Source organism: Mus caroli, unplaced genomic scaffold, assembly GCF_978045245.1.
Source record: "Mus caroli unplaced genomic scaffold, Mus_caroli_1 scaffold_2, whole genome shotgun sequence".
Taxonomy (NCBI): domain Eukaryota; kingdom Metazoa; phylum Chordata; class Mammalia; order Rodentia; family Muridae; genus Mus; species Mus caroli.
Window position 1 is genome coordinate 39,754,107 of NW_028227257.1, and position 22,304 is coordinate 39,776,410.

The 22,304-nt window shown below is 40.9% G+C and overlaps 1 protein-coding gene and 1 non-coding gene across 3 annotated transcripts in view; both read right to left on the reverse strand.

The window, feature by feature from the left end:
* Positions 1–1,599: 1,599 nt before the first annotated feature.
* The window catches only part of Ndufaf5 (NADH:ubiquinone oxidoreductase complex assembly factor 5), a 38,745-nt gene continuing 18,040 nt past the window's right edge, over positions 1,600–22,304 (reverse strand). The window contains exons 8-11 of one of the 2 annotated variants that reach the window (XM_021155737.3): positions 18,475–18,535; positions 2,291–2,374; positions 1,871–1,953; positions 1,600–1,705 (exon numbers count right to left, since the gene is read on the reverse strand). In XM_021155737.3, coding sequence (XP_021011396.1) covers positions 1,619–1,705; positions 1,871–1,953; positions 2,291–2,374; positions 18,475–18,535 — 315 coding nt within the window. In that variant the 3' untranslated portion in view covers positions 1,600–1,618. The remainder of the gene's footprint in view (positions 1,706–1,870; positions 1,954–2,290; positions 2,375–18,474; positions 18,536–22,304) is intronic. The other variant, XM_085833747.1, reaches the window with a different exon arrangement.
* Positions 19,022–19,203, reverse strand: LOC115030556 (U2 spliceosomal RNA). Its single transcript, XR_003836131.1, has one exon. It is a non-coding gene; the product is annotated as a U2 spliceosomal RNA (small nuclear RNA).

Sequence of the window (22,304 nt, forward strand, 5' to 3'; positions counted from 1 at the left end):
AGACATTGTTTTCCATATGCCATTTAATAATTTAACAAATTTTGCAAAAATTTTTGAAAGGACAATTTAGTAAGTTTTGCTACTGTATTCGTTACTTTGCCTGGCACTATGATTAAATACCTGAAGAGATAAGGGAAGACTATTTTGGACTAGCCATCAGGACAGGACAGGCAAAGCAGTGAGGACAGCTCTGTGGGCGTCAGCAGAGTAGACTTGCTCTTATTTGAGCAAATCAAGAAGCAAAGCGACCAGAGTCAGGACATCCTGCAAACATCAAGGCTTGCCCCTAGTGGCAACTTCCTCCAGCCTGGCCTCAACTCCTACGGTCCACAAACACCCAAACAGGAGCAGTGGTTAGAGACCACAAGTCCCAAGGCAAAGCCCAGGGCAAGCATTTCACTGCTTCCAAATCTTCTGACCCTGAGATGTCAAGACAGTGAACCTGGATTTAGGATAATAGTGCAATAGGTCTAAAGTTAACCAAGGAAAGCCTGAGTGTAAACAGCTTGTTAATCACTGGGCAATGGTGTCTACGTGAGATTTTACCTCTGATTCTTTAAAATGTTTTCTTCTCTTAAGTAGTGTAGGCAACCCCAACCCTAGATGTTAAAAAAAAGAAAAAGAAAAAGCAGGAACAGAGTTCGGATGCTTTTAAACGAGAGGAGGAGCTGGAGATGGCTCACTGTTAGAGCATCGTTCCCAGCAAACCTGAAGTGGCTCCCAGTCATCCTTAGCATTGTTCCGGGATCCAAATGCCCTCTCTGGTCTCTGCAGGCACCAAGCATGCACATGAAATAAACATGCCGGCAAGATACTCATGTACATAGAATAAGACTTTAAAAACAAAATCAAAACAACAGAATTAACAAATCTAGGAAAAGAGGGATGGATCTGGTAAAGACAGATGCTCTTCTCAAGGTCAAAACTACAGAGTAGCTGCGGAAGCTGTATATAATCCTCTGGTCATCTGGACAAGACAGAAGCATGACAAATACTAGGTGTGGCGGGCCACAGGCATACCTGTAATCCCAGGACTAAAGCAGACGGGTCAATACGAGTAGAGTCCAGCCCAGTCTACATGGTAGTTCCAGGCCAACCAAGTCTCCATAGTGAGATCTGACTCCAAAAATACAAAAAGTACAACAAACAATTCCGACATCGGTGTCTGCAGCAGGCACTGTGAAGTGACCTCAGTGTACTGCACAGGAACTCTCAAGAGCCCAGCAATTTGTCTTTCCTCTCGTCTTCAGGGGTGTGACCATCCCACAGCGATAACAAAGGAGCAGTGGGAAGAAAGGTGCAGAACCAGAGCTGGAGCAAGCTTTCCCATCAAGTCACGTGCTCACACATGTACACGGGTTTCTAGGTCCCCACCCCACCCACGGGAAAACATTTTCTTTGCTTTCAGGCTGACTCTGCAAGGATGCCCAGTCACTATGTAATAGCATCTTTACATAAATAGAAACAAATGAGAACTTGGAATACATGAGTTAGTATTAGGTTGCTAGTAAATAGCTCAATCGGTTGCACCTTGCTTCAAACTGTACTAGTTTAAATGTGAAAGCTATTTATTTCTGATGAAAATTCTGGGAAACATAACAATTGAACAAAGTATTTATTATTTTTTCCCATGTGACATGACATCATTTAGTTTTGCTAGCTCTCCAAATGACACGGTTGCAGAACCTCTTTCAGCTGGCCTTGCCTGCAAACAAGTAAAAATAAAAGGTATTAGATCTGTACAGATAAGGCTAACCCAGAGTAGTCCCAATCATGATATGCAGAATAAAATATAGCCTAAGTCAATCAACAATGGAAAACAAGCAGAAATACAAACCCTCTGAGAAAAGTGATGCCTTAATATCATTACCTGAGAGTCATGGTATTTCCATCCTATCATGTGGTAGATCTGAAAGGTGGCAGGTATGGAACCATCCTCATTCCGGTACATTTCTAAAAAGACAAACCTGGTTAGATTCTGGAAACAGTCAGATGAGAAACAGTGTCTACTGCTAAATAATAAACACCTACTTCAAAGAGAAATGGGTCCTGGGCTAGATGCTGGATCTGAATGCCTCACATAACAAGACTTAACACAGAGAACCTGACATTATAGAAACAAAAGCGGCTTGGAAACAGATACAGATAAGATCTATATTCTGAGAAAAAACAAAAACAAAATTCCCACAAAGTCTGACAGTACCTTACAAGAAGGAAATAGCACTTTGGAATAAACACCACGCAGCATAAACCCCTCTGTGATTGCAGGTAGAAGGAGTGGGCGGCTCACCTCTGTAAACCGCTGCAGCTGCCAGCATTGTGTCTCGGTGCAGCAGGGCTTTTCTGTTCCAAGAACAGTTGCTCTCACCCATACCTAAAAATAGACTACTGGCAGTTTGAGAGAATACTGCAAATACCCCCCAGCTCAGTATCAAGTCATGATCCACCTTATCTAACAGCACGCCCATGCTCAGTCTCATCCACTTTCACATTAGAGCTAGGCTGCTTACTGACTGAGCAAAGCTGTTTGAATCCTCTTCACTACTAAGTCAAGGAGGAGAGCTAATTCTCAGAAGGGAAGCACCAGGATGCTTCCCACAACAGCCACAGTCTATATTAAGCCAGCTTAGCAAAAGCTACCTAGACTCTAGATGGCTTGCAAGCATTGGCAAGTGTCTTTCAAAGACACCTTATACCCCTTCTTGATAGCTCTTTGAGACAGGACATTGTGACAATGCCTCCTTCCTTCTAAGCAGCATATATAATTACAACTGTAAACTTGGATAAGGGCTGTGGAATTCATTTAATATGACTGTGCCTTCAAATTTTTTGATATTTTACTAACAATAGATGTAAAACTTACATGCATTTTCCCACAGAGGCATTTTTAAAAAGTATTTTAAAATTAATCTTCAGACCCTTTTCTTTAAGTTGACGGTAAGAGGCTGTTTACTGACAATTTCTAGTGTAAGCTAGAGAGCTAGCTAGGTGGTACAGTGTTTGCATAACATGTGGTCAAGAGGCTGAGGATATGTATTAATGGATAAAGCACTTGCTATATAACCATGAACTCCAGCACACAAATAAAAAACCAGGTATGGTAGCATCTGCCTGGAATCCGTAAGCTGGAAAGAGAGACAAGGGAATCCTGAGGGCAGCTAGGCTAGCGAATTAGTGACTCCAAGCTCAGTGAGAAAAGATAAAGGAGGGAGCAAGAGAAGAAGATACTGACAACGGCCTCTGGCAACCACCTATACACACACAGAGGCTGCGTACACACTCATAAGCACACAGAAGCATACACCAGCACCCGACACACACACACACACACACAGGCCTGGGTTCAATTCCCAGTACTACAGAAATAAAAACAAACTAATGTAATATCAAATATCTTTCTTTACATGTACATTTTAAATTATTTGAAAAGGCTATGTTAAGATCATTCTACAACCCAACAAGCAGCTGAAAGAGTCAGAGGCAATATTTGCACCTAACCAATGGACAGAAGCAGCTGACCCCCTGTTGTTGAATAGGGAAGGCTGAAAGAAACTGAGGAGAAGGGTGATCCTATAGGAGGACCAGCAGTCTCAATTAATCTGGGCCCACAAGATCTCCCAAACACTGGACCACCAAACTGACAACATACACCAGACAACATACGAGGCCCCCAACACACATACAGTAGAGGACTTCTGGGTCTGTGTTCATTCAGAGATGATAAACCCTTAAGAGTCTGGAGGCTACAGGAGTTTAGAGGTCAGATGGGGTCGGGGGTGGGGACATCCACGTGGAGATGGGGTGTGGTGGGGAGGAGGTGTGAGATGTGAAGCAGTTGGAGGGTGGGAGGGGAGGGGCAGGGAATGGAATATGGAATGTAAAAAATGAATTACAAGTAAAATTAAATTTAAAAAAGATCATTCTACAAAAAAATTAAAGGAAATGTTAAAATGTTTTAATTATTCTTAATATTAAAATTTACTACATGAGCAAGTGTCTACTACTTACTTTCACTAGTCAAGAAATGATCATTTCTTCAACAGTTTAAAAATAATAATCTATTTTTAAATTTTTAAATAAAATTATAATAATAAATACAATTTAAGTTTTTATTGCATTGGTTTTATTAAAGGCAACCAACAGGAGGCTGGAGAGAGGCCTCAGTTAAGTGCACACACTGCTCTTGCTAAGGATGTGAGTTTGGTTCCCAAAATATACCAGGTAGTACCCAAGAGCCTGTTACTCAGCTCCAGGCATCTGGCCCTCTTCTGGCTTCTGAGGGCACTGCTCCAATAAGTTCATGACACTCATTCTATAAGAAACCCAGTGTCCCGGATTTTGTGAGTTTAATGGTCCCAATTCATAGAGATTTTAATAGCTACAAACTAGTAAGCTAAGTTAATAAAAACAAATATGACTGGGTGTGGTAATGCACATTTAAAATCTCAGCACTCTTCCGGTCAGAAAAGCACCGGGGTAGCTAGGGCACAGGGTTGGCTGACACTCGCCAGCTACCCACAACACCCGCCACAGGATCTTAAGACTTCTGGTGAGTGGAACACAGCTTCTGCTCCAATCCAATTGCGCTCGGGACCTGAGACTGCATTAGTTAGGGAAGCAGAAACCGGCCTGAGTAGGGCCACAGGCCTCATCCGGCCGGATCAGCACCGGGGTAGCTAGAGCACAGGGTCGGCTGACACCCGCCAGCTACCCATGACCCCCGCCACAGGATTTTGAGACTGCTGGTGAGTGGAACACAGCTTCTGCTCCAGGCCAATCACGTGGGACCTGAGACTGCTTTGGTTGGGGAGGGAGAAATCCGGCCTACATAGGGCCACAAGCCTCTTCCGGTCAGAAAAGCACCGGGGTAGCTAGGGCACAGGGTCGGCTGACACTCGCCAGCTACCCACAACACCCGCCACAGGATCTTAAGACTTCTGGAGAGTGGAACACAACTTCTGCTCCAATCCAATTGTGCACGGGACCTGAGACTGCATTAGTTAGGGAAGCAGAAAACCAGCCTGAGTAGGACCACAGGCCTCTTCCGGCTGGACCAGCACCGGGGTACTGCCAGCTACCCACGACCCCCGCCACAGGATTTTGAGACTGCTGGTGAGTGGAACACAGCTTCTGCTCCAATCTTTAAACAGTGACAACGACAACAACTAACCCCAGAGATTACCAGATGGCGAAAGGTAAAAGTAATAATCTTACTAACAGAAACCAAGACCACTCACCATCATCAGAACCCAGCACTCCCACTTCGCCCAGTCCAGGGCACCCCAACACACCGGAAAAGCTAGACACAGATCTAAAAGCATATCTCATGATGATGGTAGAGGACTTCAAGAAGGACTTTAATAACACACTTAAAGAAATACAAAGGAACACTGGTAAACAGGTAGAAGACAATTAAGAGGAAGCACAAAAATCCCTTAAAGAATTGCAGGAGAACACTGCTAAAGAGTTACAAATCCTTAAAGAAAAACAGGATAACATAATCAAACAGGTAGAAGTCCTTACAGAAAAACAGGAAAACACATCCAAACAGATGATGGAAATGAACAAAACCATACTAGACCTAAAAAGGGAAGTAGACACAATAAAGAAAACCCAAAATGAGGCAACACTGGAGATAGAAACCCTAGGAAAGAAATCTGGAACCATAGATACCAGCATCAGCAACAGAATACAAGAGATGGAAGAGAGAATCTCAGGTGCAGAAGATTCCATAGAGAACATCGGCACAACAATCAAGGAAAATGTAAAATGCAAAAAGATCCTAACTCAAAACATCCAAGAAATACAGGACACAATGAGAAGACCAAACCAACGGATAATAGGAGTGGATGAGAATGAAGATTTTCAACTCAAAGGACCAGCAAACATCTTCAACAAAATTATAGAAGAAAACTTCCCAAATCTAAAGAAAGAGATGCCCATGAACATACAAGAAGCCTACAGAACTCCAAATAGACTGGACCAGAAAAGAAATACCTCCCGACACATAATAATCAGAACAACAAATGCTCTAAATAAAGATAGAATACTAAAAGCAGTAAGAGAAAAAGGCCAAGTAACATATAAAGGCAAGCCTATCAGAATTACACCAGATTTTTCACCAGAGACTATGAAAGCCAGAAGATCCTGGATGGATGTTATACAGACACTAAAAGAACACAAATTCCAGCCCAGGCTACTATACCCAGCCAAACTCTCAATTAACATAGATGGAGAAACCAAAGTATTCCACGACAAAACCAAATTCACACATTATCTCTCCACGAATCCAGCCCTTCAAAGGATAATAACAGGAAAAAACCAATAAAAGGACAGGAACCACGCCCTAGAAACAACAAGAAGGTAATCCCTCAACAAACCTAAAAGAAGACAGCCACAAGAACAGAATGCCAACTTTAACAACAAAAATAACAGGAAACAACAATTACTTTTCCTTAATATCTCTTAATATCAATGGACTCAACTCCCCGATAAAAAGACATAGACTAACAAACTGGCTACACAAACAAGACCCAACATTTTGCTGCTTACAGGAAACTCATCTCAGAGAAAAAGATAGATACTACCTCAGAATGAAAGGCTGGAAAACAATTTTCCAAGCAAATGGTATGAAGAAACAAGCTGGAGTAGCCATTCTAATATCTGATAAGATTGACTTCCAACCCAAAGTCATTAAAAAAGACAGGGAGGGACACTTCATACTCATCAAAGGTAAAATCCTCCAAGAGGAACTATCAATCCTGAATATCTATGCTCCAAATACAAAGGCAGCCACATTCATTAAAGAAACTTTAGTAAATCTCAAAGCACACATTGCACCTCATACAATAATAGTGGGAGACTTCAACACACCACTTTCACCAATGGACAGATCATGGAAACAGAAACTAAACAGGGACACAGAGAAACTAAGAGAAATTATGAATCAAATGGATCTGGCAGATATCTACAGAACATTCTATCCTAAAACAAAAGGATATACCTTCTTCTCAGCACCTCATGGTACCTTCTCCAAAATTGACCACATAATTGGTCACAAAACAGGCCTCAACAGATACAAAAATAGTGAAATTGTCCCATGCATCCTATCAGATCACCATGGACTAAGGCTGATCTTCAATAACAAAATAAATAATAGAAAGCCAACCTTCACGTGGAAACTGAACAACACTCTTCTCAATGATACCTTGGTCAAGGAAGGAATAAAGAAAGAAATTAAGGACTTTTTAGAGTTCAATGAAAATGAAGCCACAACATACCCAAACTTATGGGACGCAATGAAAGCATTTCTAAGAGGAAAACTCATAGCTCTGAGTGCCTCCAAAAGGAAACTAGAGAGAGCACACATTAGCAGCTTGACAACATACCTAAAAGCACTAGAACAAAAGGAAGCAAATTCACCCAAGAGAAGTAGACAGCAGGAAATAATCAAACTCAGGGGCGAAATCAACCAAGTGGAAACAAGAAGAACTATTCAAAGAATCAACCAATCAAGGAGCTGGTTCTTTGAGAAAATCAACAAGATAGATAAACCCTTAGCCAGACTCACTAGAGGGCACAGGGAAAGCATCCTAATTAACAAAATCAGAAATGAAAAAGGAGACATAACAACAGATCCTGAAGACATCCAAAACACCATCAGATCCTTCTACCAAAGGCTATACTCAACAAAACTGGAGAACCTGGATGAAATGGAGAAGTTCCTAGACAGATACCAGGTACTAAAGTTGAATCAAGATCAGGTTAATGATCTAAACAGCCCTATATCCCCCAAAGAAATAGAAGCAGTCATTAATAGTCTCCCAACTAATAAAAGCCCAGGACCAGATGGGTTTAGTGCAGAGTTCTATCAGACCTTCAAAGAAGATCTAATCCCAGTTCTTCACAAACTATTCCACAAAATAGAAACAGAAGGTACTCTACCCAACTCATTCTATGAAGCCACAATTACTCTGATACCTAAACCACAAAAAGACCCAACAAAGATAGAAAACTTCAGACCAATATCCCTTATGAATATTGATGCAAAAATCCTCAATAAAGTTCTTGCTAACCGAATCCAAGAACACATCAAAACAATCATCCATCCTGACCAAGTAGGTTTCATCCCAGGGATGCAGGGATGGTTCAATATACGGAAATCCATCAACGTAATCCAGTATATAAACAAACTCAAAGACAAAAACCACATGGTCAACTCGTTAGATGCGGAAAAAGCATTTGACAAGATCCAACACCCATTCATGATAAAAGTCTTGGAAAGATCAGGAATTCAAGGCCCATACCTAAACATGATAAAAGCAATCTACAGCAAACCAGTAGCCAACATCAAAGTAAATGGTGAGAAGCTTGAAGCAATCCCTCTAAAATCAGGGACTAGACAAGGCTGTCCACTTTCTCCATACCTATTCAACATTGTACTTGAAGTCCTAGCCAGAGCAATTCGACAACAAAAGGAGATCAAAGGGATACAAATTGGAAAAGATCACTCTTTGCAGATGATATGATAGTATATATAAGTGACCCTAAAAATTCCACCAGAGAACTCCTAAGCCTGATAAACAGCTTCGGTGAAGTAGCTGGATATAAAATTAACTCAAACAAATCAATGGCCTTTCTCTACACAAAGAATAAACAGGCTGAGAAAGAAATTAGGGAAACAACACCCTTCTCAATAGTCACAAATAATATTAAATATCTTGGCGTGAGTCTAACTAAGGAAGTGAAAGATCTGTATAATAAAAACTTCAAGTCTCTGAAGAAAGAAATTATAGAAGATCTCAGAAGATGGAAAGATCTCCCATGCTCATGGATTGGCAGGATCAACATTGTAAAAATGGCTATCTTGCCAAAAGCAATCTACAGATTCAATGCAATCCCCATCAAAATTCCAAATCAATTCTTCAACGAATTAGAAAGTGCAAACTGCAAATTCATCTGGAATAACAAAAAACCTAGGATAGCAAAAACTCTTCTCAAGGATAAAAGAACCTCTGGTGGAATCACCATGCCGGACCTAAAGCTCTACTACAGAGCAATTGTGATAAAAACTGCATGGTACTGGTATAGTGACAGACAAATAGACCAATGGAATAGAATTGAAGACCCAGAAATGAACCCACACACCTACGGTCACTTGATCTTCGACAAGGGAGCTAAAAACATCCAGTGGAAGAAAGACAGCATTTTCAACAAATGGTGCTGGCACAACTGGTTGTTAACATGTAGAAGAATGCGAATCGATCCATTCCTATCTCCTTGTACTAAGATCAAGTCTAAGTGGATCAAGGAACTTCACATAAAACCAGAGACACTGAAACTTATAGAGGAGAAAGTGGGGAAAAGCCTTGAAGATATGGGCACAGGGGAAAAATTCCTGAATAGAACAGTAATGGCTTGTGCTGTAAGATCGAGAATTGACAAGTGGGACCTCATGAAACTGCAAAGCTTCTGCAAGGCTAAAGACACCATCAATAAGACAAAAAAACCACCAACAGATTGGGAAAGGATCTTCACCTATCCTAAATCAGATAAGGGACTAATATCCAATATATATAAAGAACTCAAGAAGGTGGACTCCAGAAAGTCAAATAACCCCATTAAAAAATGGGGCTCAGAACTGAACAAAGAATTCTCACCTGAGGAATACCGAATGGCAGAGAAACACCTGAAAAAATGTTCAACATCCTTAATCATCAGGGAAATGCAACTCAAAACAACCCTGAGATTCCACCTCACACCAGTCAGAATGGCTAAGATCAAAAATTCAGGTGACAGCAGATGCTGGCGAGGATGTGGAAAAAGAGGAACACTCCTCCATTGTTGGTGGGATTGCAAGCTTGTACAACCACTCTGGAAATCAGTCTGGCGGTTCCTCAGAAAATTGGACATAGTACTACCGGAGGATCCAGCAATACCTCTCCTGGGCATATATCCAGAAGATGTCCCAACCGGTAAAAAGGACACATGCTCCACTATGTTCATAGCAGCCCTATTTATAATAGCCAGAAGCTGGAAAGAACCCAGATGTCCCTCAACAGAGGAATGGATACAGAAATTATGGTACATTTACACAATGGAGTACTACTCAGCTATTAAAAAGAATGAATTTATGAAATTCCTAGCCAAATGGATGGACCTGGAGGGCATCATCTTGAGTGAAGTAACACAATCACAAAAGAACTCACACAATATGTATTCACTGATAAGTGGATATTAGCCCAAAACTTAGGATACCCAAGATATAAGATACAATTTGCAAAATACATGAAACTCAAGAAGAATGAAGACCAAAGTGTGGACACTGTGCACCTTCTTAGAATTGGGAACAAAACACCCAGGGAAGGAGTTACAGAGACAAAGTTCGTAGCTGTGATGAAAGGATGGACCATTTAGAGACTGCCGTATCCAGGGATCCATCCCATAATCAGCTTCTAAACGCTGACACCATTGCATACACTAGCAAGATTTTGCTGAAAGGACCCAAATATAGCTGTCTCTTGTGAGACGATACCGGGGCCTAGCAAACACAGGAGTGGATGTTCACAGTCAGCTATTGGATGTATCACAGGGCTCCCAATGGAGAAGCTAGAGAAAGTACCCAAGGAGCTAAAGGGATCTGCAACCCTATTGTTGGAACAACATGATGTACTAACCAGAACCCCGGAGCTCTTGTCTCTAGCTGCATATGTATCGAAAGATGACCTAGTCGGCCATCAATGGAAAGCGAGGCCCATTGGACTTGCAAACTTTATATGCCCCAATATAGGGGAATGCCAGGGCCAAAAGAATGGGAATGGGTGGGTAGGGAAGTGGGGGGCGCTATGGGGGACTTTTGGGATAGCATTGGAAATGTAATTGAGGAAAATATGTAATAAAAATATTAAAAATTAAAAAAAAAAAAAAAAAGAAAGAAATAGTAAAAGGGTGCCACGTATACATTTCAGTGTTAGAGGAGAAACCAGGACGCTGAGAGGCAATATAAGAACTTTTAAACTCAGCTGTATTCTTTTTGATTTGTTGTTGCTGTTGTTTTGTTATTTAAGACATTGTCGCTGGGCGTGGTGGCACACACCTTTAATCCCAGCACTTGGGAGGCAGAGGCAGAAGGATTTCTGTGTTCAAGGCCAGCCTGATCTACAGAGCGAGTTCCAGGACAGCCAGGACTACACAGAGAAACCCTGTCTCGAAAAACAAAACAAAACAAAACAAACAAACAAACAAACAAACAAAGACATTGTCCCCACAAGCAACTCAAAAAAAAATAAAAATAAAAAAATAAAAATAAAAAAATAAAAAATAAAATAAAATAAAATCTCAGCACTTAGGAAAGAGAGCCGGAGAGCTGTGATTTCAGGGTCACCCTCGGGGTCATCCTCAGCTATGTGAGATCCAGTTTCAAGTACAGGAACACACAAACAAACAACAACAACAACAAAAAACCCTCCAACTCATCAACCAACCAAAACAAACAATACTGGCGGCCGGAGCACATACTGCTCTTCCAGAGGACAGGAGTTCAATTCGCGGCATCTACAGCAGAAGCTGGGAACTTCTAGTAACTCCAGTTTCAGAGGATCTACTGCCCCCTACAGGTATTCACATGTGTGGCATATGCTCACAGAGACATACACATTAAATGAAAACTAACACATCTTAAAAAGTATTTTTGATATCCATCTTCAAAATACTCTCTCTCCGGTGAACACCAATCACACACCATCAAAGTAAAGTGGGGTTCACATTGCAACAGTCTACTTATTACCAATGATGGATATAAACCTTTAGTTTCTGCTCAACTTCCCACTGCCCTGGCTTACTCCATGTCACATGTAGTAAATACAAACACAACACAATGCACTAGACATTTTAAAAAGCCTGCCAAACAATCGTTGCTCGCATATTCTACAAGATTGTTAGATATATGCCACCTCTGTGGGTCTGACCCAGTTCGGTTGTAGAAAACTCAAGAGTGCTGATAGAGGGCATCAAGAGTAACTCTCCAGCCACAAGAGTCCACTCTCCCCTCAGGAACATACACTGCTTGTGGAGTACTAAAGAGAACCTGGTCTCAGATCACAACCTTATATAACCTAGGATAAGCATGATTCAACCTTCACTAGACTCAGTTTTTTCATCTTTAAAATGGAATATCTTGCAGTACACTGTGGGGAAGCTTTACTGACAATCATCTAGGAAAGGCATCTATAATGGCAGACTCAACCTGAGCTTGAGATAACAGAAAGACACTCGCTGGTAACTGTTTAAGATTCTCAGTGATTGTGGTGGGATAAGGGGATTGCAGAGGGGAAACCAGGATAACATTTGAAATGTAAATAAATAAAATAAACAATAGGAAATTAAAAAAAAAAAAAAAGACTCTCAGTGCTTTTACATTTGATCTTGGCCAAATGCTGAGACGAGATGTGGTGCTTTGGCTTGGTTTGTTTTTTCCAGAGTTTCTTTATGTAGCCTTGGCTGGCTTCAAACTCACACAGATCCACCTGCCTCTGCCTCTGGAGTGTTGGTGATGAAGGGGTGAGTTACCACCACTACCTGGCTTTCTCACAGTGTTTTTAAGGTAGATTCAAATGCTTATTAAAACAAACTTTAATATGGATTACTGAAACAATGCTGAGTATTGCCTTTAAAAACAAAACTGAACTTACCTTAAAACCACTGTGAAAGCCTTGAAAATGTCTCATGCATTCGTCAGCTGATATGAAACTTGTTTGTAAAATTAGCTCAACATTCGCGATTTTTTTTCTGTGAATTAATAATAACGGCAGCTAAAATGAGATACACCTCAACCATCAGAAAACAGACACAACAGAGATATAAAATACAAAAGCCAGCTGGGGGACGCCACCTTCCAGTTGGCACAGGAGCAGCCAGCAAACACCCACATTCCCCCCCCCCCCTCCCAGCACCCTCAGGCTTTTCCCACTGGGTAAAGAAAGAACAGAGACTTCAGGGTATGAACCGAGCTGCTTGCCTCCACTACAACATGGACGAGGTCCTTTCTCCTCTGTGCCTGAGTTTCCTCGTATACCAGGACAGACTGTGCTAGTTCCTGTCTTAGCCTCCTATGAGCCATGCCTTACAAGCAGGCAAACAACGGACTTTCTACTACACTTGAATCTGAGTCATCTCTGAGGAAAATTCCCCCAAGACAAACTATAAGGCTCATCCTCATCCGAGGAAATCTAGAAGCTTCTAGATCATTGCCCATCATCTGCCTGTTCTATACGCCTACACAATATTATTACCACAGTTCCCTCAACGTAAGAGTCGGAGATACAGAACCTTTCATACCTCCCCGCCCATGATCACACACACACAGTTCTTGGTGCCACCCCTCCAAACGTTCCCTATCCTTCATCCTCCTGGAAAATTCACTTCAGCTTACTTCGGTTCAGCCTTTTCTGTAAAAGACTCCCCGACATCCTAAGCACATTTAAGGCCAAACCCCTTGTGTTTCTCTCATTTTAAGCTGAGGTTTGTCTGTCTAGCTTGGGAGTCTTTTCATCTAGAATATTAGCAGCTTAAGATAAAAAACTATGTATCTCCACCTAGCTAAGGAGTTGGCACATGGCAGAGACTCAATAAACAGTAAGTGAATAAGTATAAAACCTAACAATGTTTTTGTCTAGACAAGTAACATTTTTACAAATTATCTTTATATGATTCTTCTTAAGCCACCTACAGATAAGACACTAAAAATGTGATTTTTGTAAAAGGCCTGACAGTAGAGATAAGAGATCTCTCCAAAGGGCAAGCATTTAGAATAGTTCCTCAAACTGTCAGACCTATTTAAAACCACAGGAGACAGGCATTACCAATTGGGAAGGGGCCCCAGAAAGATTCTAAAATTTGGTCTAGAAGGTGGTTAAAAACCCAAGCGATGATCTACCAGAAGACCATGTGTAGTGGTTTGAAGAGAATGGCCCCCATAACCATATTTGAATACTTTGTCACCAGTTAGTGGAACTATCAGGGAAGGATTAGGGAGTATGGCCTTGTTGGAGTAGGTGTAGCTTGGTTGGAGGTATGCCACGTGGGTGGACTTTTTGCTAAGCCTTTCCCTGCCCACCTGCCAGTAGATCAGGATGTTAAGATCCCAGCCCCATGTACCATGCTGTCCTGCCTGCCACCAAGCTTTTGGGTTACACCTCAAAAACCTCCACTTAAATGCTTTCTTTTCTAACAGTTGCCTTGGCCATGGTGTCTCTTCATAGCAACAGAACTGTAACTAAGACACCATGTGTCTCACACTGCCTTGCTGCACCTTCAGATGAAGGCATCTCTCAATCCTCACCAGAGAAGCTTCTGTGTGCAGTAGATGATGATCAACACCGAGACCCACAGTGGCCATGGTGCAAAGGAGAAACTGCAGAATTCTCAGTTATTCTAAATGGAACACACACACCAAACCCCCTGTGCCTAAGACTCAGGGATCATCAGACAGAATGTAACAGAAATGACAAGGAGGAGACAGTGTCTTCCGGATGTAGCAGGGCATTAAAAAATACAAACAGCTATAACACTAAGGTTATGACACTTAATAAAAAGGCTAATTTTACTGTTTGAAAGATGCATCTAAATATTAGTATATATACATACACAGATATATAATATACACACACACATATATATATATATATACACACACACACATATAATACAAACACACACACAAATTAATGTATAAAACTGTGGTTTCAAGTAATGAATCCTAGGTTTAACATGACTACAGGCAAGGTACTTATGCCTTTGATGAGTTCATCTGTAAATCAAGACATTAGAAAACCTGAGACAGATACAATACAGCACTCAGGAGGTAGAGCCATACAGACAGTAAGTCTGAGGTCAGCCTGAAATCCAAAACAAGTTCAAGGCTAGCTTGAGGGTACAAAGCCAGAGCCTGTCTTGAAAAATCAGAGGCTGGAGATGTAGCTCAGTGGCAAAGCATTTGCATTGTATGTGCAAGGCTAAGGGGTTTTTGATCCCTAGAAAAACAAACCCACACATGGAAAGAAAGAAAAAAAGCCCAGAGAACTACAGAGTAATTACTGTATTTTTAAATCAGTGGGCAGTAACCTTTTCCAACTGATAGATCTAATTTCTTGTCTCTTTCTATTTTCTTTCTTGAAATGAATCATGAACACAGCATTTATTATAGACCAGTACAAAATAAACTCTGTATTCAAAGAATTATTGTTGACATCTAAATGAGAAATAATTTCATTATCATAAGTTTTTGGATAAAAGGGCTCCATGTTTCTGAGTCTGTTTAGCACTTGGGGATGTTTCAAAAAATGTTTGCTATGTTTTATTAGCTTTATCATCTTGAGTGTACACCAGTAGCCTACCAATCCTACTTTTCATGATGCAAAGGGACCATGATAAGTTTTGGGCGTGTGCATTTCCCTGTGTTAATATGACAGTGCAACTGCACTCACAGAAGAGTGGTAAGCACATGAAACAAGCCTTGTGAGAAACAGGCCAGACCCTTACTGCTAACAGACAACTATGACAAGCAATGAGAGTCAGTTAAGACACCAGGGCACAAGACAACAGTTTGGCACCTAATTCTGCTACTCAAATTCAAGCGTTTTCGTTAGCTCTAATTTCTCACTTAATATAAAAGCAGTTATCAAGAGGGAAACTGAAAATAGCAAGTGCAAAAAATGTTTGTAAAAACTACAGATCTAACAGGCAAGCAATTATATAAATTTCACTATTCTGAAACATATTATGAATTCTCTGAAACAGATGAATGCTTCCCTATAGGTGAGCACAATTCTGTTTCACAGACCCAACTTTAACTCCTCAAGCCATCAAAACTGCCTATGCTATCATTGAAGTGTGTGTGCGTGTTTGAACAAGCAGTTCACAAAGTTTCACAAAGGAGAACAGCTGGCAATCTCTCAATGGCAGATATTTCTTCTTGAATAAGTCACATTTTTCAAAGTTGAGAGGTAGAAACTGCATCCCTGTTGTTCCTCAGGGTGTCTTCCTGGTCATTATTTGCCCGACCTGTTAGACACCCTCACCCTGTAGAGGATAGCTCCACCTGCTGCAACCTTTTCCTGCTCCCGCTTGCTGGCATATCTCAACCTAGTCAGTCCCCTCCTTTGACGGTTTGGCACCTGGCTCGTTTTCCTGTGCACCTCTCATTCTCAGGGGACTGGTTTTCAGTGTTAGTGTCCATCAGGTTCCACTCTCTCTACGTCGTCTCCAATGAGCTTCCTCACTTCCCTCTGCATCTCTATGTGAGATATGTCCCTGACAGAGTTATAATACTTTACTTTCAAGTCATCCACCAAGCATCTCATTTTCCAACTGTACCCCCTTCCTTTTCAGCATCATTAAGTATTCCAGTTGTAACTATTTTCTAACTGTTTTGAAACTACTTAGCTATAGCAACTTTCATCCAACTTCCCAGCCCACTTTTGCCCTCTGCTTCCTTTTTCTTCCAGTTCACCATTTCAACTATATTTGTGGAGTTATCTTTCACTTTTGTATTTGTCATGTAAATAGCAACTTCCTGTTGTTGCCCATCAGAAAAGTTTGATTGACTTTAATGTACCCTTCAAACTCTGTAACTTTCCCCTAGTTATTCACCTCTCTCTCCAATGACTATTTCAGTGTTTCTACACAATTCTCAAGACTACGAACCTCCACATAGTGTTACTTCCTCTGTATCAAGTCAAACAGACCCATGAGCAGGATCTTCTTGCTACCAAACACAAACACCTACGTCCAGAGGACTATCCTCCTCTCTTCCATCGATATATCTTCACATTCCCTAGTCAACTCTCCTGCAGTGATGTGGGAGACTAAAACTACTACAGAAGGAAGAGGCTCATCAACAAAGTCATGCAGGGAACCAAAATTTGTAAGACTGCATTCACCAAATGCTTATTTCACAAAGACCATTGAATAAGTCGCAGGTTGAGGATAGGAAAGAGAAAAAGAAAACTCGCACGCTTGCGGAGCTGGTCTGATGAAGAATGTGGTCTCAAGGTGGGCATGACCATGAACAGAGATAAATCAAGAGCTCTCTATTGACACCAGGCCCACTTTGCAGGTGTGGTCCTGGTGTACCAGGGATACTAAGAATAAACCTTGAAAACAAGAGCATTTACAGAGACTTTTGAAGGTCTTGGTGACAAACCGGGTTGAACTAGATAATACAACTTTCAAAGCCAAGCTAAAGCTCTGGATCCGAACTAATGATAAGAGCCTTCCCTTTGACAGCAAACATATATGTAGGAAAAAATGTACTACAACACATTAATGTGGGTAGATCACACCTACAGCCCAAGCTAAGGCAATACAGAATTCAAGATCAGCCTGGGCCAAACCATGGGACATAGTCTCACAAAACCAAATGAATTTGGGAAGTCAAATTATCAATATATTTCGGGTACTGGAGATCAAACCTAGGGAAGGGAAAACAATGTTAATAGGGTCTATTATTGTTTAACATGGAAGTCTGCCACCACCGCCACGTGTTTGAAATCTCGGTCCCCAGTTGGTGGCACCATTTTGAAAGATTGTGGAAGAGGTGAGGTCTAGAAGGAAGTGAGTAACTGGGGTGCTAAGCCTTGAGCATTACAGCCTGGCTATGTCACTATGGCCTCCTGCTGTGGTATCTTCAACTGCCTTTCTCCAAACAGAGTCTTCCCTGCCATGACAGACTATACACCCTGAACTCGAAGCCAACAGAGACTTTTCTCTTAAGTTGTTTGTCAGGTATAATCTGGGGACTTTAAGGTTTTGCGCAGGATGTGACCCTCACTTGCCACAATCCCACCACTCAACTCTCCATCCCACTTTCCTGACAAATGCCCTTCTTCGGATCTGGCCATTTTCCCTTGCAAAAAGGCTTATGCATATGCTGCTCGGTGTGCCTGAGACAGACTTCCCTCACCTTTTCATCTGGTTAGCTCATCTCTGTTCTTTAGAATATGGCTCAAATACCATGTTCTCAAATACAATTTCTTTAATTTCCCAGACCAATGTCTAGTCTTGACTAAACCCTAAATCCTAAACTCATCAAACTATCTAAGGGCTGTAATTTTTTTAAATGTGTGTATGTATGTGTGTTTGTGTGTATAGACGTGTGTATGTGGATACTTAAACCTGAGATATGAACTGTTACTACAGGAAATGACTGAAATATCTAAAATGTACCTAAAACAAGTTCCTCTTTATTATCCCAGAAGCAGACTTAGTACTAACAAGCCTCAATTCCATAGCACTAACCACAATTCTGATTTAACTCTTTGTTGTGCCATCTGCCTGACGTCTACCTCCTTCTACATTTTACACCATAAGCTATAAGATGACAGTGTTAGACCCCTAGTGCTTAGCCCATCACAGCCGTAGAGTACACTGTTAAAATGCCTCTCAAATAGAGTCTGCAAATTCTTTAAAATGCCTTACCTTTTAAATCTTCCATTAATTCAAACATTCCAGGATAGTTAACTTGAATTTCATCAGTATCCTGGTTTTTTTTTAAAGAAAAAGTGTATTATTCATGTGACAATCACAAAGAACAAACAAAAATTAAACTAAAGAACTATCAGCTACTTCCCAGCGCACTCTTGAGGCAGGTAGGAAATTTCGCTATCAAGTACTTACCAGTAATAGGCAAGTGCCCACCACTGAGCTCTACCTCCAACCCCAAGAACTGTCTTGTTCTTAAAAGTCTTCACAGATGCTATCTTCTAAAAGTCTAACAACAGGTACCAGTTTCTACTTTGAAAATAAAATGAAATAATTCTGTTTTATGTTGTAATGGTTACTTTTATTTTGTTTGTTGTTGGTTGAGGCAGGATCTTACTATGTAGCCTAGACTGCTGTAGAATTCACTATGTAGACCTGGTTAGCTTCAAACTCAAAAATCTGCCTACCTCTGCCTCTGCTGAGATTAAAGGTCTTTGCCACCATAAGTGGCTTCTTCTCCTTGCTTTCTGTAAAACATCCCCCAAAAGGGTGTACCTTTTGTGGTATTACAAGACCAAGTCAGACATGGAGTGGGAAGAGCAAGTTCCTGTTCAATCTCCCAACTCCAAGCATCCATTTAACAATACTTCACTGAGATAGAGGATATACCAGATATTAAACTGGGAAGAAAAGACACTACATTCCTAATCATCACCTTGACACAATGTAGAATCACCTGAGAAGAGAGCTCAATGAGGGATGGTCCTATCAGGTTTGTCTGTGGGGGCTGTCTTGATATGGGAAGACCTGGCCCACCATGGGCAGTACTATTCCCTGGAAGTTGGGAACTGGATTGTATAAGAGTGAGAAAAGTTTTAAACACTTAAAAAGCGAGCTGGGTAATAAGCATGCATGCCTCTGCATGACTGTATTGCTTCAAGTTCCTGTCTTGGGTAGAGGAATAAGGTATCAAGTGTCAGGAGGAATCTTCTTTCTACTTCAAACCTGCTCTACCACTTTTCCCTATGTATAGATTTCATTATTCCTTTCTATTATCTGAAATAATAATGCATGTGTTGGCATGTGTGCACACGGGGTAAGGAAGATTACATTTTTTTAATAGGACTGGAAATTGAACTCAAGATCCTCACACAGGCTAGGTAAGAGTTCTACCACTGAGCTGTATTGCCAACCTTGTGTGTACTGAGCAGTGTCTATTAAAATGGATGATGGCATTTAATCTCTGCACTTTTACATTAACAAGAGATCCTTGTTCGGACATAGCACTACAGGTTTATAATCCCGTAAGTCTGCGATGCTGAGGCATGTCTACAAGTTCAAGGTATTTTTGAGCTACAGTGTGAGTTCAAAGCCAGCCTGAGCAATTAATTATAGTTCCTCTCAAAACAAAAAGTAAAATAATGTATGACAGACAGAGTGGCACACCATTAATCCCAGCCCTCAGAGAGGCAGGCAGATCTCTGAGTTCAAGGTCAGCCTGGTCTACATAGTGAATTCTAGTACAGAGTCACATAATAATGCACTCCATACCTCCCATGTTACCCTTCCTACACCCCATCTACATAGTTTAGAGGTTTTACCTTTGTGGTAATTATTTTCACCTCAATTATAGGTTTGTAACAACAATATGGTGGGTAATTCTGGAAATGAGAGGAGACTTACAATGGTTATCATAACCATACTGTAAATAAAGGAATATTAAAATCAAAACTTCAAACCAGTGGTTTCTGGTCAATCACATCAGATCTCAAGATCTGAGGAAAGTCCCTGACACTTTGCTCTACTTAGCAACAACAATAACAACAAATGATTTTGTGCACAGGTTCCCGTGAATCAGACACCAAATTCTGTGAGGACCACTGCACACCTGAAGAACACTATATAAGAACTGGTTTTGTTGACTGCTACACCCAAAGTACCTAGAACAGCACCCCAGCCCAGAACTCATCAATAAACATTTGTTGCAAGACTGAATAAATGATGTAGATTAGAAAGATATTAAAGCACTGCTTCTACTAGCAAAACAAAACACCTGGAACAAATGTAAATGTTCAGAGAGAAAAATGAAACCATGCCATATTCATATTAGTAAAGAAAATGCAGATATTAAGATGGGAGAACACATATAATAACAATATCAACCAACCATTCTCCCCAGAGCTCCCAGGGACTAAAACACCAATCAAAGAGTATACATAGAGGGACTCATGGCTCCAGCCACATATGTAGCAGAGGATGGCCTTGACGGGCATCAATGGGAGGAGAGGCCCTAGGCCCCTTGATCCTGTGCAGGCTTGATGCCCCAGTGTAGGGGAATGCCAGGGCGGGGAGTTGGGAGTGGGTGGGTAAGTGGGGGAACACCCTAGAAGAAGCAGGGGGAGAGGGGATGGGATAGGAGGTTTCTGAGGGACTGTGGGGAGGGGAAGGGGATAACATTTGAAATGTAAATAAAGAAAATATCGGGCTGGTGAGATGGCTCAGTGGGTAAGAGCACCCGACTGCTCTTCCGAAGGTCAGGAGTTCAAATCCCAGCAACCACATGGTGGCTCACAACCATCTGTAACGAGATCTGGCGCCCTCTTCTGGAGTGTCTGAAGACAGCTACAGTGTACTTACATATAATAAATAAATAAATCTTTAAAAAAAAAAAAAAGAAAAGAAAATATCCAATAAAATAAAAAAAAAAGAAGAAAATGTGAAAACACAGTTAGGAACGGAAATTCCAGAACTATGTACATACACAGACCCACACAGACATACAATGCTAACATACTTAATTTAAAAAAAATAAATGAAAATGCAGGGACTTCACAGTAACAAGTAGCATAGATTAACAGGATAAGTTCTCGCACAATGTTTATGTTAACAGTGTTTGGTTTTCTTTTTGAGACAGGGTTACCTTGGCTGCACTGGAGTACTCTGGAGACCAGGCTGGCCCAGAACTAGAAGATTCGCCAGTCTCTCTCTGCCTCCCAAATGCAGTGCAGTGACTAAAGGTGTGAGTCACCCTGAATACCAAAGACTGAAATTTTGAGAAATGCTGTTCTCCAAAGAAAACTAAGATTTGAGGGATCAAAGGAAAATGAGGGGTTTTTTTCCTTCAGTTTTTCTAAAGTTTTACATTTATAATCAAAATTATTTGTGAATTAGTTATATAATTAAAAACATGTTTAAGCCAGGTAGTGGTGGTACACGCCTTTAATCCCAGCACTTGGGAGGCAAAGGCAGGCGGATTTCTGAGTTTGAGGCCAGCCTGGTCTACAAAGTGATTTCCAGGACAGCCAGGGCTATACAGAGAAACCCTGTCTCGAAAAACCAAAAAAAAAAAAAAAAAAAAAAAAATCTTTAAAATATAATAGCCCCTCAATGCATTACTTCTTCTATCAGTAATATTGGTTCTTTAACATAAAGCTGTGCTTTCCAATTTTCAGATGTTCAACATTTCAAAACCACAATTTTACTGGCTTAAACAATTTAAAAGTTTATTAAAAGTCAACCTAGACTTAAGCAAGAAGTCTCAGGCCTATCTTTAGCTCTTACCTTGGCAAACCCTTGACAAATTTCCCAGCCTCTCCTTTCTTCCCTTCTCTGGAGGCCTTTTTTAAAAAAAAGATTAGGCTTTCTGCCAGTTTATCCCCTTGCTTTCTATCATTACACAGGGTATAACATAATTGTTGGTTGATTTTATGAAATGCATTCACAATAAGTTAATACAAATAGCTATTTTAACTGTAAGCCTATCATCCCTAGCTATGCAACTTGAGGCTTTCTTCAAGGAATTTCAGTCCCTGCCAATCAAATCTACA